The sequence below is a fragment of the Rousettus aegyptiacus genome, unplaced genomic scaffold (genome assembly GCF_014176215.1).
Source record: "Rousettus aegyptiacus isolate mRouAeg1 unplaced genomic scaffold, mRouAeg1.p scaffold_m13_p_5, whole genome shotgun sequence".
Taxonomy (NCBI): domain Eukaryota; kingdom Metazoa; phylum Chordata; class Mammalia; order Chiroptera; family Pteropodidae; genus Rousettus; species Rousettus aegyptiacus.
Window position 1 is genome coordinate 41,357,449 of NW_023416308.1, and position 24,303 is coordinate 41,381,751.

Genomic DNA, 24,303 nt, shown 5'->3' on the forward strand with positions numbered 1-24,303 from the left:
CGGTAGCTCCGGCCGCCCCCGACGGCGCCCTCTGGCGGCCAGAGCTGACACCGTCTAGCGGACGCGGATGTGTGGAAACCCACTAAAATACAAGTGGATTCTTCGGGGACGCAGGGAGATACGATCGCAAGAAGGAAGGAGACCCAGTAGAAGGAGGAGCCCCTTTAATAAGGTTACAGGGAGAGTCGGGGCAATGGTGGTCAGAGGGAGAAGAGGAACGAGGTGTTTTTAAAGGTCGCAACCGAAGTGCCCTTTCCAGAGGACGCCATGAAGAAGATGGTCGCTCTGGGTAGGGTCCCTCTTGAAGATGCCCGAGTACTCGGGACGGTGGTGTTCTTTGAGGAAAGCCCACCACACCCGCACGCTCCTCTCCCGGCGGAGGATGCCCCTAGCGCCGGTTGCTCCCCGCCGGTCGGTCCGGCCGGGGGACCCACTGCTGATTGGCTGCGCCGCCGGGCGGAAGTGATGCTACTGTCTCTAGTTCCTCAGGCTCCCGGGAATCCGCGGCGGCAGGAGCTGCGACCCGACCGGTGAGTTGGGAACTCGGTGGGGACGGGGCATTGGAAGTCCGGGTGGCCGAGAACTGGGGGGAACCGCTGTCTGAGGATGAGGGAGCTGCACAGAATGCTTCTTCAGTCCTAGCGTGGGAGAGCCCAGGGACGCGGGGCACCGGCGTCTGGGATTCCAGTGTAGTATGGGTCCCTCTACGGAGAGGAGCACATTGCACCGGGCAATCGAGGCCGGAAAGGGGGAAATCAATGAAACTGACTCCTGTACGCAGCCTGGTTTCTAGGAACAGGGTTTAGAGGGTGAGAGGAGGACAGTCTCTTGGGAGCAGAATCTTGGACTCTAGGCTGTCCATATTGTTCCTCTTCTTTCTTGGCACCTAGGAGCTGTAAAGATATACCTAGCAGTTGAGTGAGGTTGAGATCTGCTTTCAGAGGGTATTTAAGGTTCCATTCCAGGAAGTCTGGGGGTAGGGGCTAGAGAACTGCTCTTTCAAAGAGATAGAAGGAAGTGGTTGTCTGGTTTCTCTTACGGAAGTCTGTGGCATCTACTGGGACTTAAGGAGCCTGCCTAAATGGGTCACTATCTGGCTAACAAGATTTGTTTTACTTAATAAGTTATGCACACTGGCAGTGTCATCTGAATATCTTGGGACAATCGAGGCTGTTGGAGGGCAAGGAGGAATTTGAGAAGGAATAGGCCAGGGAACATAAAAGGAAAAGAGAGAAGGAGATGAGGAATGCAGAATATTGGAAGGAAATGTTAGGTGGCATAAGTTCCTTTCAACCTTTCCAAAGAGATTTTGGTAAAACACCCATTTTTCTGTAATGTTTTTAGTCATATCCATTTGAGTGTGTTAGCCACCAATAGGTACACACATGTCGTGCCACCCATTCACTTGTTCCTGTCTTCATGATTGCCCACCAGTTAGCTCTAATTTGACCCTTCTATCTAACCATGGGTGGCAGTCCGAGGTTTGGAGCCTGAGCCCTCACTTCCAAACCAACCTGCTAAGCTAGTAACTAAGGGTAGCCTTTTAGTGCTGCTTTCCAGTCATTTCTTCTCTCTTGGTTGTCCACTTCCCTTAATGCCTGTTGGTTTCGTTTGCATTCTCAGGTCTTCCCCATTTCCCTTGCCTCTTGCCTCCTACTTCCCCTGACATCCTTCAGATACAGAAATCAGGAAGTTAGCTACCATCTGGACTTCTAGGAAGCAGTACTACCTACTTTTTCAAGAGGGGTTTTTGATAACAGTTCAAGCCCTCTTCTTGGCTTCTGAGGAAAAAAGAAAGGAGGGTGGTATGGTGGTTAAGACAAGAAGTAGAGCTTCTGGGGTTTGTACTGATTTGGCCTTACTGTACCAGCTCTGTTCAATCTATGACCTATTTGAGGTCCCTGGAAATGATTCTTGATGATTGGCCAGGTTTTTTTTGGTTACAGGTCCTGGAGTTCATGGCTAGCCTCTGTTTGCTCCACTGGGTTTGGGAGGACATCGTTTCTTCTTTCTTGGGGTCCACACGTCTGCAGTCTGTGCTCAGAGTCAACAGAACTCACAGTGAAAATCATGTCCTTTTCTCCATTTGCACAAAATGAGTGTAAGGTGGTTAGCCGAACCAGGAGCTCAATTTCACATAGAGCTAGGTGGGAATGGGGCCCTACTGGGGGAAATTAGTCCTAAGAACAACTAGACTGAGAAGTCAGCTGGGGAATGATTTTTGTCCCCTCTAAAGAAGGAAGAATAGTCTCTTCTAAAGAATAGTCACGATTCCACCAGCAGTTTGTGGGAGTGTTAGACTTTTGAGCCCTTTTCATGGCAACAGTGGGAAAGAACAGCATGGTGCCTGTTAGCAACTGGACGTGCTACATGATTATCTAGCGAGATGGAGATTGGCCCATCATGCCATGGAGGTGTCCACTGGAGTTAGTACTGGCCTACACTCCACCTGGGGGCCTATATTTGTTGGTCAGGAATAAGCATGAACAAACACTTTAAAGGAGTAGATTGGGAGTTTCCAATTATACATTGATGGCTAAGTCTCCTCAGATTACTGCAGTTATCAACTCTTTTATCTTTCATGTCCTTTCTCTCTGTCTACAGCTTACTGCTCTGATGCCGAAGGGGAGGCAGAAAGTGCTACACTTGGATGCCCCCCTGGGCCTGCCCACCTGCCTCTGGCTGGAATTAGCTGGGCTCTTCTTACTGGTTCCCTGGGTCATGGGCCTGGCAGGGACAGGTGGGCCTGGGGCCCAAGGTCCAAGGGGGCTAAGCTGGGCTGTGCATCTAGACAGCCCAGAAGGCAAGAGGGAGGAAGAGACTCTGGAGCAGCAAGCAGATGCCTTGGCCCAGGCAGCAGGGCTGGTAAATGCTGGACGCATCGGGCAGCTCCAGGGGCACTACCTTTTCATCCCGCCAGCTGGGCACCGGCAGGTAGAGGCCATACGACAACAGGCAGAGGCCGTGTTAGCCAGGCATGAAGCTGTGCGCTGGCATTCAGAGCAGAAGCTGCTAAAGCGAGCCAAGCGCAGTGTCCACTTCAATGACCCCAAGTACCCACAGCAGTGGCACCTGGTAAGTCCAGCCCTGTAGTTTTCAGCTTCAGATGGATAGGTTCTAGATATCCACTTCTTTAATAGGCTTTTGGCTGTATTACTTTTCATTTGTCCACATCCTTTTCCTGAAGAGACATTTCTGTAGGCTTCTGTGGCATTCTTCCTTGTGATCCACCTTTCTTGTGTTCACTTCTAGAGAGCCAGTGGGCTGCAGCGGTTAAGGCGTGGGTGCTGGGACTAGGCTGCCTGGGCTCACATTTTAGCTCTGCCACTTAATAGTGTGTGCTTTGGAGCAAGCTGCTTAACCTCTCTGTGCCTCAGTTTCCTTCTCTGTGAAATGGAGATTGTAATAGTACCTACCTTGTAGAGGTAGTTAGGACAAATGAATTTACGTATGTGTGCCCAAAACATGGTAAACTTTATAAGCGTTAACTACTAACATTATATTGTATAATGTTAATATAATATATATTAGATGGTATAATAATTTTATCATCCATCCTTTACCCTAGTCACCATTTCATCTTTATTGCCCATGAATGCTGCCAAGCTTTCCTGGACACCTTGGTCCACAACCTTTGTCTGGCTCTTTGATGGCTACCAAGAGTGAAAGGGACTGCTAGCTATTACTTGTATCTCTGTGGGCTATGCTATGTGTCATTGGATTCCTAAGGCTTTGAGACAGTTCCTCACCCTGTTTGTCCTACAGAAGAACCAGCGGAGCCCCGGCAGGGACATCAATGTGACAGGCGTATGGGAACGCAACGTAACTGGGCGAGGGGTCACCGTGGTGGTAGTTGATGATGGAGTGGAACACACCATCCAGGACATTGCACCCAACTATGTGAGTGGCCCTGGAACCACCCTTCCCACCCCCGTGTCTTACCTCCTTCAGGCTTATCCCTTTTCTTAGAGGTCACTGGGCCAAACCAAAGGGTCTGGGAGGTGGAATGGTGTTTTTCATCTTCTTCCCCAACCAGCTTTTCAGACTGGCAGTTAAGACACAGGGAGTGGTTTTACCCTCAGCAGGGGAGAAGATCACCAGGGATACTTCCTGGTTCCTGTCTTCACTCCCTGGTGGGGAGTAAGAAGTGGCCCCTGTAGGCAACTTCGCTCTCCACGCAAGTTCTGAGTACCTTCCTCTCTCAGAAGCCTGGCCTTTAGCCCTAAACCCTCTTTATCCCAGGTTTCCCAAGTCATGGAGTAGTCTCCTGAGTACATTTCTATAACAGCTGTAGCACTTCTCAGTTTTGCTCCAATGTGTCCTGTCCTCATATCTTCTAGTCCATGTGGTTTGCAGAGAGAGATGGTTCTGCTGCCCTGGCTTGGAGCTCCAGACTCCCAGTTTCCCTCTCTCTCTCTCTCTCAGCTCCAAGACCTGACCTCTTATAACCAGTGAGTGACCACCTGTTGCCCCCCCCCCAATGTTTCAGAGCCCTGAGGGCAGCTACGACCTCAACTCCAATGACCCTGACCCCATGCCCCACCCAGATGTGGAGAATGGCAACCACCATGGCACACGTTGTGCGGGAGAGATTGCTGCAGTGCCCAACAACAGCTTCTGTGCAGTGGGAGTGGCATATGGGAGCCGCATAGCAGGTACCTTCCAGTCTAAACTCAGTAGGTTTCTCCTGTGATGGCAGTCTTCATTCCCTGCCCCCATCCCCTGAATTCTGAACTGTCTTTATCCTACCCTCAACACGAACACAACATAGAATAAAGGGTAAGCTCATAATAACTGTCTGTGGGACAAATCAGTCCATTGATTTTTTTTCAGTGCAGTGGTGTTTCAGACATACTTTTAGCAGAAACCCTGCCATATAAAACAGATAAAAGTGAGAATGCTCTGATGTAGGAAAGAAGCCTCAACCCCTACCTGCTCAGTCTCCCCTTCCTTTTTCTGATCTTGGTTATGCCCATCAATGATGCCTTCTTTATTTATCTGTGTTGTCTTTATTTTCTGTTTGCCAAATGCCTTCTCATCTGCCTTTCCTCCTTGACCCTACATGTCTGGAGATGTCTCTCCCATCTCACAGCTCTCCAGTTTTTCAAGAGAACTGAGCGAGCAGCTCTGGCCCTCATGGAGGGTTGTTCTAGGACTCCTTCACCTTTCAGTCTTCAAGGCAGAAGGTGAGAGGGATGAATGAGGAGACCCTCATCATGATTCCTCATAAATCCTTAGAACCCACAAACTGAATAGATTGGCTGTATTCCTCTTACACTCCAGCAGAGGGCAGCAGCCCTCTCTGTAAATGAGGCTACAGAAGCAGCCAAAAACCTTCAGGGCCCAGGTCCCTTCTGAAAGCTCCAGTGGTCCCTACAGAGTCACCAGGATGTCACCCATTTTAGAGGGTGAAATTAGGCATCTATGGGAGTAGCTAATGGTAATGAGTACCATTTATTGAGTACCTTCTATGTATCAAGCACCACACTGGTGTTTTACTTGATTAAAGATGCAAATAAGAAGGCAAACTTTGTTATCTACATTTCAGCCTATGCCTCCTCCCACCAGACCCAATTGATCCTTAAAGTCTAAGATTTAGCATTACATTAAAAAATATTTCTGGCAGGTACATATGCCTGGTATAAAAAACACGAGAGCACTTAGAAGGAAAAGTAGGTCTCTACTTTTCCCATCTAGAGGATGAGCGTTACTGAGGAGCTAATATGGCCTTTACCACCTAGGTATCCGGTTGCTAGATGGACCCCTCACAGACAGCATGGAGGCTGTGGCATTCAACAAGCACTATCAGATCAATGACATCTACAGTTGCAGGTGAGGCAGAGCCAGGAACAGGTAATAGGGTTAGAGACTCAGGCACCTAGGATGAATTCTCCAACAAAAGAACAGCAGAATGAGCTGACGTAGACAGGTCCCAGCCTAAAATCCCTGCCCTCATTTCCCTAGATCCCCAGCCAATGGGTTCTCAGTCCTTAAGCCTGGTGTTACCCCAGTAATCAGGTTGTCACATGAGGAGTACTCCAGCTTGCCCCATGTTTATTTGTTTAATAAACTCATAAGACTCCTGGGAGAAAGCGGGCTTTCGTCTCCAACCACAGCTAAGCTAAACACCCAGCATCAATCCTCTCTACCCTGTACACATAAAGGCACCTGCCACTTCAGATTATGGTTATGGCAGTGGAGTGGGGTGGGATTAAAGAGAAACTAAGATTAGGCTGCCTCCATAGAGCTGATGACACCTGTTCTCCTCCATAACCAGTACCTCCCATAAATCCATGATAGCACTGCAATGTACATTTCCTCTTAGACAAAAAATAGAGAACTCCTTGGACCTAAGCACTTATACAGATTGAATACTTCCTTTGTGGGTGCTTCTCCATCAAGCCTAGTAATAGATCCCTGATCAAAAGAAGATGGCCCCCTGTTCCTCTCTACAACTGTGTCCTGATCCTGCTCCCTGGGGCCTGAGAAAGGATTTTTAGGAGCAGGTTAAAGTAGTCCTAAATTGGGAAAGTTTCCAAAGAAAAGAATTTTAGCACGCACTTCTGTTTTCCACTCTGGAGTGGTCGTGGACCTTTACCCTTATGCCCCTTAATGCCCCTGTAAGGGAATCCTTGGGTGGAGAGTAAGAGCCCAGGCAGAGGGGTGGCTAGCTGAGACTGTGGGGCCTGGGTGGGCAGCTATGCCTGGCTCTGGCTCTTCCCTCTGGGTATTTCTCAACAGCTGGGGACCAGATGATGATGGGAAGACAGTAGATGGCCCCCATCAGCTTGGAAAGGTAACTATGAACTTCCTGAAGACCTTAAGAGACCCAGGACATCCTCATTCAGTTCCTAGAAGAATACTGCAAGTCGCTCCCTCTCCTACCCCACTCCCGTCTGCAGTGCCAGGCTTGTGCCATCTAGCCCTGCCACCTCCTTTTAGGAAGAGCCCTCCTAACTGGGGGATGGAGGACGGGGCACAAATTCTGAGAGAGAAATGAAACAGTGCTCTGAAATCATTTCCATTCGATTGTGTGCTTGGCTTCCCATTTCTGAATCCACTTCTCTGATAAGCAGAGTACATCCATCAGACAGTTGCTTGACTTAAAACAGCTTCCTGGCGACTGGTGTGGAAGGTAGAGGTCTTTCTGTGAGTTTCTCAGCTGATCCCTTCGTGTTTTTCTCCTCAGGCTGCCTTGCAACATGGGGTGATCGCTGGCCGCCAGGGCTTTGGGAGCATCTTTGTGGTAGCCAGTGGCAATGGGGGCCAGCACAACGACAACTGCAACTACGACGGCTACACCAATTCTATCTACACAGTCACCATAGGTAGTGACCTTGTGGTTCCTAATGTGTGAGTGTACACGCATACACACACATGTGTGCGAGAGATAGAAAGGGAGAGAGAAAGACCTACTCACTGGTGAGGGCACTGTATCTTGGTATGTGTGTCACTCAGTGATGAGGGGACTTTATCTTATTGTATGTGTGTCACTCAGTGTGAGCACAATCTTCTCTTCTGGCTCAGAGAGGAGGGACTAGCCCTGCTCTCAGAGGACCTCAGGACTTCTTTAGAAGTCACCATGTCCTGGGAACACTTTCAAGCCAGCATCTGGACGTACCCCACCCACTTCTACCTGCTACAATTGGTTAGGCCTCTGCTCCAGCCCCTCTTCCCCTGAGCCACTTGCCTCCTGCTTGAAGCCTTCCCTGAACCCCCTCCCCTTAACTAGCCTAAATTAAATGCCCTTTTCCTGCGCTCCCTACCATAGCATTTGCCATCCCAGTTCTACTTATTTACTTACTCAACTTCCTCTCTGACAATAGACTCCTTGAGTTCAGTACTGGCCTTTACTATATGGCCCTAGTGGCACGCACAGTGCGTGACTCAGTAGATAATTAATAAATGCTGAGGAACACTGATGTCTGTCTGAGTGGATAGAGGTAGAATGCCCCTAGTTTTACCCTGAAGCGAGCCGGTTGAAAGAATGGTGTTAGGGCACAGAATACCCTCTGCCACTTGAGGTTGCCTGTTCAGATGAAGAGTGTGGGCAGTCAGAGGCACTTGGGCCACTGAAATCATTTTTTAAGCTCAGGACAGCCTCTCAGCTGATAACTCAAAGTAACTTTGATATTATCAGACCCTGATCTCAGCTCTCATGTCCCATACTCTGTCCCTAGGTGCTGTGGATGAGGAGGGACGGATGCCTTCCTATGCAGAGGAGTGTGCCTCCATGCTGGCGGTCACCTTCAGTGGCGGTGACAAGATGCTCCGGAGTATTGTGAGTGCCTCCCCAGGCCCTCCAATCCTGGCCCTGCCCACAATACTTCTCTCAGGCGGTACAACCATATTTCTTTTTGTTCTCTGCCTCCCTGTTCTGTCGCTGAGGTTCCTCTTCCCTAGCAGAGCTGTATCTCTAAGGGTGTTCTGCTGTTGGCAGAACAGAGCTGAGGACTCTAAATAAACCTATGAAAATGGTTTTTATTTTTAAATGTTAACTTGCAAATTTGTATATTGTTAGAGAAACGATTAAATGTCACATTGATTAAAGAACTTCTTTGAAATATCTTCCTTTGGTAGAATTTGGGCTAATTGGCTAATTTCTGTGGGATTAAAAAAATCATCATTGCATTGCTGTTCAGCCCTTACATAAATCCTGTGGGTTCTGGTCATGTTCATTATCAGGAGTAAAGCTCTTGGTTATCTTTATGGAATGGGTGGGATAAGGAATCAGAGGAATGTCTCTATCAGCCCAAGAGACAGCTCTTTCCTTGGAGGTAGAATTGGGGCCATCGCAAATATGAGGTTAGATCAAGGGAATCGAGTCCTCAAGCTATAGGAACCTTGTAAAGAATTCAGGGTCCAGTGCCCACACCCAGCTGGCTCAGCTCTATTCCAGCAGCTTCAAGCCAGGTTTCTGGGCCATCACTGGAGAGCTCCCTACGTGGGTCCCTGCTGCTCATAGTCATTTAATATGGGGACGGGGCTCCAGGCAGGAGCCAGGCTAGAGCCAGGTGGTATCAGATTTCTTCAGTAGCTGGGCTTAGGAGGTCTCTCTGGGATCATTGGGAATTAGGCTGCTTCGTCTCCTGCTGTGTCAAATTCATTTTCCAAAACTGAAATTTTGTTTTGCCAGTAAATGACTTCTAGTCAACACAGTGTTCCAAGGCTCTGTGCCAGTTGATCCCTAGCCTCTGACCCCACCCCAGGGAGAAGAGAAAAGGGAGTGGATTAAAGTAACAGAGCAAGACAGGCTTTGCTCAGGCGGCGAGGGTCGGGTACAGAGGCCACCTTCCCCACCAACCCTGCTAAGCTATGCTGGGCTAGGAGGAAGAGCAGAAACTTACAGTGCTCCACACACCCTGCCAAAACTCTTGGGAACCTGCCCATCCTGGCCCCACCCAGGGACCATCAGGGTGCCCCAGTTGTTAGTTTTGCTTTGAGGGACCTAGCTTTACTCCTAACTCAACTCTTCTTGCCACCACCACCTTTCATCGAAACTGTAACTTGTCCAGAAATGAAAAGTTTTATTTTGCTGAGTTCTCATCTTTGGGATGTCTTTGCCTTGAAAACCTCCTGTCACCAGTTTCTGATCAGTGACCAGCTCGGCAGAGCTGTCTTCCTGAGGGCAGGGAATAGAAGCACATGCCACCCACTATTTGGCTGCCAGGGGCACTTCCCTGGACTTCGCTGTGGCTGCATGGGGCTCCTGCCACCATCGGCAAGTTCACGAGCCTCACAGCTACACACTAAACTATCATTGTGAGGCCGTTTCCTTAACAGGAAAAAATCAGTCTGTTCCCTGGCACAGACCAGGCTTCCCACTCTCATTGAGACTACAACTTGGAGAGTTTTTTTCCCTTTTCTTCTGGGAGTACACGGTGTCTGAAAATTATATCTGTTGGCAGCTGCTATAACAGCTAGGAGGGAAGCTGTGAAGTACAATGAAGAAAGGGCAGCCTTGGCAGAAGTTAGGACCCTGGTGTCTGACCCAGAAGAGAAGTTTGGAAAAAAAAAAGTTCGCTGGTCTTAACACTGGCACCATGCGCTGCATCCAAAGTGCCACATCGAGGAGCAGATTTGGGCAGGGCCCTCAGCCAAAACCTTTGTAGCTCCAGGGTTGACTAGAGCATGAAAAGAACCTGACGCCAGCCAGATGCCATCTATCCCCCACAGGCAGCTTCCTCTTTCCTACCCCTACTCTCACCTCGCACTCAGAACCACAGGCAGAGAAGGGGGGACTCATAGAAACCACACCGAGGTGCCAGGCCCAGAAAGTGAGGAAGCTCATGCTGTCAAATACCACAGGCCAGGGCGGGCAGACAGTGTAGACACTAAACCCAGTGTAGACACTAAACCCACAGGGTGGGCGAGGGGACAGTTCCCTCTTGCTGGGAACACTCTTTGTCTGCACTGATGTCACTCCAGCTCCTTATCGCTGAGCTGCCAAGTTGGATTTCCTTGAATAGTGCTGTCACTGTTGTCCCAGCTCCAGCTCCCTAGCCACTTCCCCTGTCTAGCATGGTTTCAGGGTCTGGAGCATTGGGAGTGAAGGTTAGGGGGGAGAATTTTGGAATGGGTGATTAGAACAGTGGGAACCAGGAAACTGTCCTCTGCACATAGGCCTCTCCCATTCCTCCTGTGGCTTCCTGGAGCCTCGAAGGGTTCAGCTGAGAGGGCCCTGTCTGAATCTTTTCCCCCACAACCAGACCCTCATGAGTAACTCTTTAATTCGTATTCTTCTTTCTCAGCTCTCCAAAGATTCTCTTATGAGGCCTAGAAGAATCTCCTTTGTCCTGACTGGCTAGTGGGCCTTTCTCTGGTCAAGGATTCAGCTCTCACAAAGGAAGGGCCCAACTGGGAGGCTTGTTCTGAGGACCAGTGTGTAGCCCAGCCTCCACGGCACATTCTCTAACCCAGTCCCCCTACTCTCTGTTCCACTTCCCAGGTGACCACTGACTGGGACCTTCAGAAGGGCACAGGCTGCACTGAAGGCCACACAGGGACCTCAGCCGCAGCCCCTCTGGCAGCTGGCATGATAGCCCTCATGCTGCAGGTACGGCCCTGCCTCACGTGGCGTGACATCCAGCACATCATTGTCTTCACAGCCACCCAGGTGAGATCTTAGCAGGCAGACAGATGGTCTGGCCCAGCCATCCCCAGAGTTCTGATTCCAAGGACTTAAAGGTATCAGGAGGCTTCAGTCTCTAAATTTCCCAGACATTAGGTGCCAAAGCCCTTTCAATGTTGCATGTGTTTAGAATGGGTGGGGAGCCCATCAAAACCACAGACCTCAACTCATTTGTACCTATTCTGCTGATGCTATTTTACCTGCAAAGGAGGGCTCTATCTGAGCTCCCTCTCTTTGGAGCCTCTGACTCCTGGTTCCCTGTCTCGAAGCAGTCCATTGGGGTGGTGACATCATGGTGCTTTGACCTTGTGTCCCAGCTTTCCTGGGGGAATCCATTCCCAGTGGCCTTACTGGGAGAGTCTGGATTGGATCAGCCAGCAGGATAAGCAGGGAAGCCAGAGGCGGGTTGTCAAGATTACTTTGGAAGTCCAAGAGACTAAATGGGACTTCTGTCTTCTCAGTACAAGGATCGCCGTGCGGATTGGGTTACCAACGAGGCAGGCTTCAGCCACAGCCACCAGCATGGATTTGGTCTGCTCAATGCTTGGAGACTCGTTAATGCAGCCAAGGTGAACAGGTGTTGACAGGGCAGGGAACCGACCCAGTATGGGGCCAAGGGAGGGGTCTAAATGCCTAAGCCATTGCTTGGCATGTTATAAGGGCTTAGTAAATGTTCATTCATTCATTTACTCTCATCCCAACTGATATCCATTTTACAAATGAAGAAACAAGGCCCATCACTATAATTGAAGTTTCTAAACAATTTTTAAGGAGTAAATGGAACCTGAGTATTACTTGGGACTCTCAGGGTGCTCTGGTTCTCATCTTCCACCCTGAACACAGCCATTTCCTTTGGCTCTTTGATTCGGTGCTATAAGGAGCACTCCAGGATATCAGCAGGAGCCTCAGGAGTGGAAAGTAAGGCAATGAGGAAAGGAAAAATAGAACTGGGCTCTAAAGATCAAGTTGATGAGAGAGAGAACGAGAACATTGTGTGTGTGTGTGTGTGTGTGTGTGTGTTCAGTCTTGTTTGTTCATCTACCACCCCCCACCCCCCTTTCCTTTGACAGATCTGGACATCTGTTCCATACTTAGCTTCCTACGTCAGCCCCATGTTAAAAGAGAACAAGGCTATCCCTCTGTCCCCTAGCTCACTGGAGGTCCTGTGGAATGGTAAGTAGTCAGCAGAAAGGGGGTTAATCTTGAGCTTGAGGTTTGGGGCGGGGTGATGGGGAAATCATCCTCCCTGAGTCCTACCCCCTTCCCTGAGGAGCTGAGCTCCAGCCAGACCTGTGGAGTTTTCTTTGACCATTTTAGGACATGTTGCTGCTTCTGAGTTGGCTGGCCCCCTGGCTGCTTAAACAAGACCTTTCTCCCAAGTCCCTAGTAGTGGAAAGGAGCTGCTGAGCAACTGATTAGAAAGGCTAATGAGGGGAGTGGGATTGGGACTCAGGGAGCCTAGGCAAGAGTTGAAAGATGTTCCTTTGACTTCCATGCTGAGAACTTGCCAGACAATTCTCTTCATCCCAGTGGTCTTTAGATGAAGTAAAGGAGTTGGGAATTTCTTCCTTTGATTCTCAGCATTATCTAATACAGAGAGAGTCACATGGGGTCGGTTGGGGTGGAACAGAGGAGAATACATGTCTCCCTAGACTGCAGTTGCCAGTCTGTCACCACCTCCATCGCACCCAGGGTCACTGGGGTTGTCTGAGGTCTGTAAGTCAGAGATGTGGTTTTTTGTTGAGCAGAAGTTGAGCCCCATGCCAGAGAAGAGGGAAGCTGGCCTGGGAAATTTGTGCTAGAGGATCATCTGTCTGCAGATTTTCCAGAGTTCCCATGTGAGGGTTTCCCTACCTCCAACTCCTTGGGGAATTTTTTTCCCTCGAGAAATTTTGACAGAGTTATTTGCTATTTTTTATGAAGACTGAAACATGACTTATTTTGTGCCTCTCATAGGAAGTAATCAAACCAGAACAGTGATAAGGAGAAGAATGGCCAAAGAAGGGAGCTCAGAAAGGAGGGTCAGGGGCAGCTTCCCTTGGGTAGAGGTATCACTGGGAAGAGTCCATTGTCTCTCACTGGGCACCATGTCCAGTGCTTGCCCATTTGCCCTCTACATGGAAGGAAATCCATGGGCACTGTTCACTGCATTTTCCGTAAAAGGAATGCTTTCTCAGAAAGGGCATGAAGCATCAGCCAAGGCAGACAAGTGCAGGAGCAGTCCCAGGAATGCAGATCAGTCGGAAACCCCTGGCTTTGTCTTGGAAACTCCTGTATCTTGGAGATAGTGTGCCTTTTAACTTTTACCTCTCACCCAAGACTGCTTCCTGTCATTTAAGGAACAGAGTAACCCACAGTCACATCTGTCAGATCAGAGGTGGACTTAGGAGAGGGTTAGGGTCCTTTCCAGCTTTGTCATCCTCTGCTTCCCGCCAACCAGGGATATTGCCCCAGCATGTCTGACAAACTTCTCTGGTATGGAGGCATTTGGCAACTGCTTGTTTGTCACTAGGAAGCACAAGAAAGGATAAATTGTCCTGGGCAGAGGAGACCGGGAGGTGGACTAGTGGAGAGAAGAGGATGAAGCCAAGGGAGTTAGAAACTCCAGGAGTTTTGCTAATGAAGCCTGTTATCAGTTTGGAGGGTGGCAAGCAGGACTGTGCTACAATTTCTGAGCTCAGCAAAGGTGCCTTTCCCTCTCTTAGGACTCACTTAACACTGAGTGGAAAGAACAGAAGGTTTAAGTTTGTGTGCTTGGAAGTTGAAAGAAGTATGTGCAGTTATAGGCTGGAAGTAGAACTTTTTGTAGGGTGGAGGGAGCTGAGCATGGCTAAGATAGAAGAGGAGGTGAAATATCACTAAGACTATAGAGCATTCGTGTCCAATAGAACTTTCTACAGTGGTGGAGATGTTCTCTATCTGTGTTGCTGAGTTCAGTGGCTACTGACCATCTGAGGCTATTGAACACTTGAAATGTAGCTAGTGTGACTGAGGAACTAAAACTTCATTTTATTATAATTAAACTTAAATAGCCATGTATGGCTAGTGGCTATCATATTGGGCAGTGCAGCTTGAGAGCAAGACAGGTTTTTATTTCTCCCTATTGGCAGGAAATGGGGGAAATATTGGGGCCCCTCAGTTCCTTTAAATCTGACTCTAGGTCTGAACTCTCTACCAGAGAGGGTAGGAGGGAGAGTGAGGTTTAGAAGGATTGTCTAAAACACAAGAAAATCTGTGTGTATTTATAGAAAGTTCCTGAACACTGCTCGCACTTATCCTTTTATCCTAATCTGCAGTCTGAGAATGTGGCTAACACTCTGTCTAGGCAGTGAATCCTATTCCTTCGCTTCTCCACCTCTTCTGTCTGCAACCCGATCTTGCGCACTCCGCTGATTCTTTCTTCTGCCTTCAGACATCCTCAGTTCACCTGTTAGGAAACGTGGGTTCCTTGCCCCCTACCCTCCTCCACTTCTCTGCCCGAGGCACATGCTGTCTGTTTCCTCGTCCCCTTGCTCCCAGGTGTGAGCACCTTCTGTACTCGTTCCAGGCTCTTGGTCCTCCCGCGACATTTTCTTCCTTAACAGTGCAGCTGGTTTTAGGGCTTCAGCTACCACTTCTCCCCTACAAATGATTCCTAGATTGAAATCTTATTCTGACCCTGTACCAGGGAGGACAGAGATTGTCATAGCTTCCCCAAGATTATAGGCAGATAAAGCCCTAGGATCTTCTGACAAGAGGGTAAGAGTTGAAAAAGACTCCAGCTTACCAAAAGCCAAATAATAATATGATGATCATCAAGGAGGACTTGAGTGCTGCTTCTGTGTTAAGCACTTTTCTAAGTATTAACTCATTTAATTCTAGTAAAATAATTCTAGTGTTCTCACAAGCATGGCCCCCAGTCCCTATATAGACCAATAAGAAAATACATGTAGCACGCCACTGTGTATACATGCTAACCCAGACAAGTACTCACAGGGCCATTTTTGGATTCTGTAACATTCTGTAATGTCCTATGTCATTTACTTTCTGTAAGCTCCTTCTCTGCTATGTTAATGCTCTCCTCTAACTGCACTACGAATATTTTCCTTGCTTCGCTATTAAATGTTCCACTGATAGATTATATTTAACATATACAAAATTATAGATTTCATTACCACCTCTTGAAAACCAGCTTGCTCTCCAAGTTTCTTCCATTTCCGTCAGTGCCATTACCATTCCTGAGGCTTTGAAACTTGAAACTGGGGATTTTCAATCCCTCTGTATCCCTTGCCCCTCCCCAGATCTTTCCCTATCTTTTCCCCTGCAATTTAGTCTTTTATTTATTTCCCTGAAGTGTCTCTTAATTGATTCCTTCATTTATTCTACAAATATGTGACCCCTGCCTTGTCCCAGCACTGTATTCGGTTGCAGGGAGTCAGAGGTAAGGCATGATTCAGCCCTTAGAGAGCTCACTATCCGGCAGGGAAGACAGCCCAGCCTGCAGGTAGAGTGCAGTATTATAAGCACTGCAGTCGAGATGACACAAGTGTCAGAGGAGAGATGCCTCCTGCCACCAGGAAAGACAGGGGAGGGTTCTCCAAGAAACTGGTGATTGACCTGAGTTTCACCATATAAGCTAGCTAGAAGAAGAGGTAAAAATGGGACATCCAGGCAGCAGGGGCAATATGTGCACAGTCAATGCAACCGTCAGGGGGCTGTGAGTCACATGATATGGCTGGAGCATGGGGTATGAGGGACAGAGGATGATCTGAAATTGCAGGCGGCAGGGCCAGTAAACTGTGTATGCCATGGTAAGGAGTTTGGACTTTGTCTTGAAGTCTGTGGGGAGCCTTCCAGATAAATTGTCACCAGTTAATATTAGCAGTAAGTGAGGAGAGCAGTCAAAGAGATTCTCGAGGCCTTATCGTTTAGAGATACATACTAAATCTTTATCGATGAGATGTGATGCCTGGGGATTCCATTTAAAGAATCTGGAAAGGGGAAAAAGTGAGGATCATTGATAAAACAAGATTGGCCATTTATTGATAATTATTAAAGTTAAGTGTTGGGAACATCTGTTCTCTCTACTTTTATGTATGTCTGAAATTTCCTATACTAAAAGTTTATATATAAATGTATATATAAATATACTTATGTAGATAAGTGTTATGTATTTTTTTTTTAATATATAAAGAAATTTCTAAGTTTTTTTAGATTGGGCAACTGGTTAGATGGTGATGCCATCAAATGAGATTAAGAACCCAGGAGGAATAACAGATTTGGGCAAGGGCTACAGAGTGTGACAAACTGAGAAAGAGAATTTTGGTTCTGCCATGTTTTAGGCTTCTGTGCATTATCTAAACGTTATATCCAGGAAGCAGTTGGATAAATAAGTTTGAAGGTCTAGACTGAAGGTAATAATTTGGAAGTCATCAGCATTAAAATAGAAGTAAAAAGGTCTGAGAAAGAATGAGATCACAAGGGTTGGTGGGTAGATAAAGAATTAAAGCAGACCCAGGACACAGCCAACATTAAAGCAGTGGCCAGAAGAAAAGAGCCTGTGAAGGAAATGACTGAGAAGAGATGGCCTTATCAAAGAGGCCATTGGTGACCATGAGAAGAACTGTTTCAATGTGTTCATAGGGAGCAAAAGCTAAATTGCAGTTGGTTAAATAGTTAATGGGAACGGGAGATTTCGGGTTAAAGACGGCAAATTGAACACATGCTTTTATCTCTGCTTTCTCCCAAAACCTCACCAAAGTAAGAATAAAGGAATAAAAATGGTATAAGCATAAGGACAAAGTGAATGAGAGAGGAGACCACAGCAAATGAGAGATTTCATCACATTTTTGGAAGATAGAAATGAATGGAGAAGTGAGCAGGGCTAAGAAAATTGCGTAGCAAATACCCACAAGGGCGATATTAAGAAACAAGCCATTCACGCCACAGAATCCCAAAGACTCAGGACTTGGAGGCCCCGTGTACTCCAGAGGACAGAGACGAGGTATGAGACAAAACAGGGATCGATTAAGAGGTAAACTCCCAGGGACCTTCTCCTATCCTTAGCAGTCAGGAGATAGCCCCTTCCTTATCCAGGCAGGAGTTGGGAAGTTTATTTTCCAGAGTCAGGGACCCCTGGAACAGCAGAAAGTAAGAGACGGTGGACCGAGAGAGGGGAACCCTCTCTACCAAGCAGCTGCTCAGATCCCAAGGCACTGGCAGCCAAGAGGTTGGAAGATTCCTCCCTGGAGAAATGTAAGGATCCCTCACCGAAATACTTAGAGATACTAATATATGGGTCCCTCCAGGAAACAGCCCTGTCCCAGTCTAGTTAACTTTAGGGAAGCCCACCAGTTGAAAAGCTCCACCTCACATTAGAGCTTCCAACTGGCTTTCAAAGATAATAGGGACCACTGGCCATTTGAAAAAATCCTCCAAATACCTCCCAAATTCTGAGGAAAATTATTTTAAGTTGGTAAAACCCAGCCTAACTAATAATCATATGGGATGGTAGAATAAGGATGTTTTCAGACACACAAGTCTTTCTCATGCCCCGTTTGTCTGAAAACTGCTAAAGGATGTTTTCCTCTACAATGAAGGGGAAAACAAGAAAAGGAAAGGAGGAAAGAAAAGGGAGGGATGGAAGTGGAGTAGTGAGAAGGGAGAGAGGGGGAAGAGAGAAGAAGCAAAGCCCAAGTGAGAGGTCAAGGAAGGTCCCAACCCAAGAGCAGTGCAGCAGAGAGGAATGGCATAGAAGGCTCCAGGGAGAGGCTCTCCAGTGGGACAGTGGCATTGAGGGGGAGCCCCTGACTTGCTTGCTTGTTTGTAAAATTTTATTCAGAGAGGTTAGGTGGCTCTTTTGTGCAGTTTGGGAAGAAATAGTGAAAGGGGCATGAAATCAAGTAAACCAAGAAATGGGGCAGTAAACTCCAGAGGAGAAAATCAAATCACTCAGGAAATGAAATATAATCATTGTACACTGCTTGGCTAAATTCCACATATTTAGAAAGTCGTTGTATGGTAAATAAAATATCAATGTAACCAAAAATTGTGATATAATTTGAGAAGGCAGAGGAGAGGGCCAAGTGGGGAAAAGGTATGGGTGTGATATTAAATCCTTATCTGCTATAACTGAAAATTAATAAATAATCTGTAAAATTGATAAACCATGAAATACCTACCCATACATGCTTATTACTTAGAAACATGAAGGTAGATCCCAGAAGAAAACAACTAAAAGCAATAAGTGTTGGTTTGTGGGGAGTGGATGACAAAGATTATTTGGAACAGGGTAAGGAACTGCTTCTTAAATTATAAGCACTCCAGAAACAGTTTACTTTTAAAACTATGTACACTATACTATTTTGATAGGAAAAAAACAGTGTTAAGGGTGAATGGGAGGGTAAGAGGTAGAGATAGTGAATACAGACATCATTTTCAAGAAGTTTAACAGCAAAGAAAAGGAGTAATACACTTATATTATCTTATTATCTACCGGGTACTGTTCTAAACATTTTACATACATTAACTAATTTATCAATTCTATGAAGTAGGTACTGTTACTACCCCCATTTTACAGCTAAGGAAACTAATGCACTTCTCATAGCTAGTAAATGGCAGAGCTGGGATTTGAACCCAGGCTGGATGGCTCTAGAGTCCAAATTGTTAACACTAGGCAGAAAGAAGTGAGTTGAGAAAGGGTTTGTTTTTGTTTTTCATTTGTAATAGGAAAGATATAAGTGGGAAGATCCAGCCAAGAAAGGGGGATAATTGGGCTGATCCAGTTTTGGACTTTTGCCAGATAGTTACTGTGAAAGGAAAAGAAAGCAAAGGGAGCTGGAGGTGTAAATAAGAGAGCGCTAGAGAGATGAGCTGTGGGATCCTAGCTGGGTAAGAAAGAGAAGGCCGATGGATAAAGGGGTCAGGAAGGGAGTGAGGAAGGTGGGAGGACAGGAAGTGCTTTCAGAGAAGGTAGGATATTGGCTTTGAAGAGTTGGCAGATAGAATTAAAGAAAATTAATCTCTCCTGTTACCGGTTTCTTTTTTCCTACTCCAATTCATTCTACCCAGAGCTGTTAGGAGTAACCTTCCTTAAGCACTTAAACAAAAAACAAGCAAACAAACAAAACACAAAAAACTTCATCCTTGTTCAATAATCTATAATAGCTCTTAGTCGCTTGTGTAAAATAAATTTCCTTTTTACATCAGATGGGTAATGTGCCAAAGTTGTAACGAGGTTTAAAGGAGGCACATCTCACACAAGAGTGTGAACACCCAGTCATCACACTTATGAACTACAAAAGGATCTAAAATCAATTTTTAAAGCCCTTCTCATCCTAGGTCCCTGCCCCAACTTTCAGTACTTCTCTGAGCTTCTTCATCTGTAAAATAGTTACTGCTCTCTGCCTTGCCTGTTGGAATGAATTAATAGAAGAAAAGGTGCTTTAGAAAAAATTATTTCTTGTTACAACCTGATTTCTTAATATTCCCTAGTTGAATCTTCTACTTTGCATTTCTTTAAACATTTTGTTTTAATGTAATGGTAGATTCATAGAATGTTGCCAAGAAATGTTCAGGGAAGTTCCCAGTACCCTTCTCCCGATGTTAATGTCTTAAACAATTATAGTACAATACCGAAACCATGAAAATGACATTGGTAACAATCTAGACAGCGTATTCGGATCTCACCAGACGTGCACTCATATTTGTTTGTGTGTGTGGCCCCGTGCAGTTTTACCACATGTGTAGCCTTGTGTAACCACTACCACAACCAAGATCCAGAACAGTGCCATCTCCACAAGACTACTTTGTGTCACCCCTTTTTGGACACACCTATCGCTAAAGCCCGGCAACCACTGATCTGTCTCCATCTCTCTAGTTATGTTATTCATGAGTTTTACGTAAATGAAACCACATACTACGTATTCTTTTGATTTTGGTTTTCTCATCAGAATAATTTCCTTGAAGGTTATCCACTTCAGTAGGTTTTTTTAATTCTGTATTCCCTTCAATATGAAACTTGTTTGTTTCCACCTCTGCCATTGTACATGCCATTTTCCCTTCTAGAATACCCTCTGCCAACCCTCTCTGCCAATCTGCATTCATTTCTTTCTTCAGAGTGTCTAACTGCTATGTGCCTAAACCTATCTGACTCATCCTTTCTAGTATCAGTTACGTATACCTCATGCCATATCATTTTCCACTTGCAGGTAGAAGGCAGAGACCATGTCCAACTTATCTTTATATTTCCAGCACCTAGTGCAGTGCCTGAAATGTAGGAGGTACTCAGTAAATTATTTTTTGGATGAATGAACGGTTGAAGTTGCTCCATTTGGTTCTTATATTGTGTTTTCAGTATGTGTTGTCTTCCCAACTAGACTTTAGGCAAGATTATAAACTTTCGAAGCAGCATTTCTTTACTCATATACACGAGGCCCCAGTCAGGGTTGCCATGGGTATTCGTATGTGCCTTCAATAAGCATGCGCCTTTGTGTATGTCGGGGTGAAATAAGAGCGTAAGTGTTTATGGGGCTGGTTTCCCAGCTGCCCAGCCTGACTTCCTACAGTCAGCAGGATGGACCTGGAGATGTCGGGGCTGAAGACCCTGGAGCATGTGGCAGTGACAGTCTCTATCACTCACCCACGACGTGGCAGTTTGGAGCTGAAACTTTTTTGCCCCAGTGGCATGATGTCCCTTATCGGCGCCCCCCGCAGCATGGACTCGTACGTACACCTGCCTATACCTTCTGAGCTCTGCCACAAGGGCCTTTTCGAGGAAGAGATACCGACGAAGTAGACGCTGGCACTGTCCTAAGTTACCAAGACTGACCTTGGCAGCTGAAAGCCATTCGTTACACGTTTTGTGCAAGTGCTTACAGTGTGCTAAGCATGGTACTTTGCATATACTTTCTCTAATCTTTATAAGTACCATGGAGAGTAGACTTTGTAACTTCCTTACGAGGAAACAAGTCACAGAGCTAGTAAGTCCCTGAGAAAGTAACACTAAACCTAGATCTGTCGGACTCCCAGCCTGTGCTTGCTCCACATTTGCTTTTTCCATTACAACACATTGACACAAGTCCCTCATCCCATGAGATCCCAGGCGTAAGGGACAGTGTGTGAGGACCCTTCATGGCACCCTCCCAAATAGCTGTAGCTCAGACAACAACTGCTACATTTTCATGGCTACTACAGTAAGAAAGGAATGTTTCTGGGCAAAAGGGTCAGTTGCCTGCACCAGGCCTTCCAGGTTTTCTGTTCTGTTCTTTCCCCCAGGGATCCAAATGGCTTCAATGATTGGACCTTCTCCACTGTGCGATGCTGGGGGGAAAGAGCAAGAGGGACTTACAGACTCGTTGTCAGGGATGTAGGTGAGCCTGCCTGCTTTTCTTAACAGGGCCCTGACTTTCTGCCTTTCTTGATTGTCATCTGGTCCCTCTGGATCTCAGAGTCCCCACAGATATTGCCCCACGCAGAATACATAGAGTTGCCGTTGGACCAACAGGGAAGATACCTTGTTGAAACTGCATTTCAAGTCTTTTCACATGTAACTATCCTTTGGCCAGCCCCGGTAGGCAGGGAAGGGCAGGACTAATTTCCACCATTATTTTGGAAAAATTGAGGTCCACCCAGAAGTTTGAAGTGACCTGCATAATAATATCACACGGTATTTTAGTGAGGAGACTGGAAATTGAACTCAACCCTTCCAGTTAGGTATTCACTAGACCAGTGGTTTTCAGACCTTTCTTTCATTTAGTAGGACTTCTTTTTTCCAAGCAAAATTTCAGCTGAAACCCAAAAATGATAAAGAGGTAAAGGCAAAACAACTCTGCTTTGGGGTACCACCCTTCAACCTCCCCTTCACATCCCTGAGGGCACTCCATGAGACACATCTGCAGAACCCTGGGGTCAGTGGGACACAGACAACTGCAGCAGACCATGTGGTTGAGTCCCTTTAGGTGGTGGGGCGGGAAAGGCCTCTGCTGTTTTCATGGCCAGCGGGGTGTGGCTCACTTGCTGCCCTAGGAAATGAGACTTTCCAGGCTGGCGTCCTCCGGCAATGGCAGCTGACCCTATATGGCTCTGTGTGGAGTCCAGTAGACATCAGGGACAGACAAAGGTAGGTATGGACACATGGCAGAGGGAAGGCAACTCTTGGGGATTGAAGAAAGAGGCCACTCAGGAAGTTCCACCTCCCTGGGAACCCACAGCATACCCCTCCCCTTTTTGGCATGGGGCTTCCCTCTTCGGTTATAAGATGGGAGGATGGGTGAGGGCAGGTGACATCAGCAGGGCATCCCTGTCTCTTTTCTTCACAGACTATTAGAAGGTGCCATGAGTGGAAAATACCTGCATGATGGCTTTACTCTGCCCTGCCCTCCTGGGTTGAAAATTCCTGAGGAAGATGGTTACACCATCACCCCTAACACCCTCAAGGTAGTAGGGCCACGACTCACACTAAAGGCAGGCAGGAGGGTTCTGGGAGAGTTGGTCCCAGTGGGATGTTCAAGGTGATAGAGAAAGGAGATGGGAAGATCAGGGCCGACCCTCTGCTATAGTTAACTCTCAGAGGGCATTCCTTGTGTATGTGGGGTGAGTGGTTTTGGGTTGGACAGGCAGTCCCTAGTAAGAGAGAAACTTTCTGAGCTCATTGTTCTGGGCTGAGAAAGGCTATGGGCTTTGGGAAACTGTCCCTAACCTCGGTGGTGGACTTTCCCCCTAGACCCTGCTGCTGGTCGGCTGTTTTACCGTCTTATGGACAGTTTACTACATGCTAGAAGTATACTTGAACCAGAAGAATGTGGCCTCTCACCCGGTTTGTAGGAGTGGACCCTGCCACTGGCCCCAACGAAGCCGAAAAGCCAGGGAAGAGGGAACAGAACTAGAATCAGTGCCACTTTGTAACAGCAAGGATCCAGATGGAGTGGAGACAGAGAGTGAAGGCCATCCTGCCACCTCTGGTCTCCTTGTCCCAGATCTGCTAGATCAAGGGGACTGGAGCCTGTCCCAGAACAGGAGTGCCCTGGACTGCCCTCATCAGCACATACCCCCAGACCTGCTGCAGGGGAAGGAGGAGCAGATTTGCTGACCCAGGGCCTGACAGACTCAACGTGGAACAGGCTCCTCCTTCCCCAAATTGGGGAAGCTCTGAAAGCTGCTCCGAATTCCTGGGAGCTCTTGGGAGAAGGTCGTCCTGATACTTCCAGCTGAAGTCCAGCGTCTATGCTCAGGGAGGGCTGGGGCTTTCTTAAGGCACAACTGGCAGAGGAATGGTGCCGGAGAGTAGTGTGACAGCAGCCACAGGATCTTCCTCAAACCGATCAGGAGATTTGGGCGAAGTCTTGGACAAGAGCTTGTCCCCCGTTCCCCATTGGGCAGGCCTCTATCCTCACTTATCCTGGGCAAGCCATTGGTATAGGTCATAGGGACCTTCACCCATGCATGGGTGAGAAGGTACCTGCCATGGCCAGAAGAGCATCTCAGCAGAAATATCACTGGGGTCACTTGGGAAAAGGGCTCAGGGATGGATTCTGGGAAGAGCTCCTGGATATATATATCCTGCTAATGATCCAAGACCCAGAAACAGCAGGCTTTTCCTCTCTCCCTTGCCTTGCTACCTAAGACTTGGACCTTGGACATTCTGGTATGGCAATCAGCTCTCAGCCCAGCATACTTGCCCTGAAAGCAGCTGCCTGATCTGAAGCCAAACATGAACACACACCTGACTCCTTCACCATCACCCCCACTCTTCATCCCGAAGGACCGGTACAGTGCTCCTGGCAAAGCTGGGAATGGGCACGGCACCCAGGGCTGTGCTGCTTCACTAGGGGAGTCTATTCAGGACTGTGACGGGTACCAGCCACTGCCGTCCCAACCCGACTACCATCCTGTCTTCCTCTGCGAAGTGAACACTTAAGGCTTGGTTTTCTCTTCATGGCAACATTTTGTTGAATTTTCTTCTGCACAGCTTTTCCAGAATAAAAACCTTCCACACAATTCTGCCATTCCCCATCTTTCCTCTGCCTCCCCTGAGCTAATGCAAGTTGCCAAGTAGTTCCTTCTCTTCAGTCCCCCAGAGATTCACTTTCTTCCACTGCCTGGTTGTCTGAAAGAATCTGACCCCTTGGAATCCTGGAATGTGAAGAGTCCTTCAGGGGATGGCGACCAGGGCAACACAGGTGGCCCTGTTCCCT

At 47.4% G+C, this 24,303-nt stretch overlaps 1 protein-coding gene and 1 non-coding gene across 6 annotated transcripts; one reads left to right on the forward strand and one right to left on the reverse strand.

The window, feature by feature from the left end:
- Positions 1-45: 45 nt before the first annotated feature.
- PCSK7 (proprotein convertase subtilisin/kexin type 7) lies at positions 46-24,106 on the forward strand. Of its 5 annotated transcripts, XM_036220873.1 has the most exons (17): positions 46-530; positions 1,947-2,106; positions 2,605-3,075; positions 3,766-3,900; positions 4,490-4,655; positions 5,742-5,832; positions 6,742-6,796; positions 7,190-7,328; positions 8,181-8,281; positions 10,949-11,116; positions 11,593-11,700; positions 12,202-12,304; positions 20,677-20,833; positions 21,386-21,480; positions 22,136-22,229; positions 22,429-22,546; positions 22,833-24,106. In XM_036220873.1, the coding sequence occupies exons 1-17, from the start codon at positions 268-270 to the stop codon at positions 23,196-23,198; spliced, it is 2,790 nt and encodes a 929-aa protein (XP_036076766.1). In that variant the 5' UTR covers positions 46-267; the 3' UTR covers positions 23,199-24,106. The 5 variants fall into 5 exon arrangements, with proteins under 5 accessions (XP_036076766.1, XP_036076767.1, XP_015990399.2 ...); XM_036220874.1 differs by lacking the exon at positions 22,429-22,546 and having other exon boundaries at positions 47-530; positions 22,833-23,019; XM_016134913.2 differs by lacking the exon at positions 1,947-2,106 and having other exon boundaries at positions 418-530.
- On the reverse strand, positions 19,313-19,416 carry LOC118603327. Its single transcript, XR_004951199.1, has one exon. It is a non-coding gene; the product is annotated as a small nucleolar RNA U13 (small nucleolar RNA).
- Positions 24,107-24,303: the final 197 nt, after the last annotated feature.

Coding starts and splice junctions, on each gene's coding strand:
- PCSK7 (XM_036220873.1), top strand. CDS start 268: ATGAAGAAGATGGTCGCTCTGGGTAGGGTCCCTCTTGAAGATGCCCGA. Junction 2,107..2,604: donor TTGCACAAAATGAGTGTAAG/GTGGTTAGCCGA, acceptor CTCTGTCTACAG/CTTACTGCTCTGATGCCGAA. Junction 22,547..22,832: donor TCACCCCTAACACCCTCAAG/GTAGTAGGGCCA, acceptor CTTTCCCCCTAG/ACCCTGCTGCTGGTCGGCTG.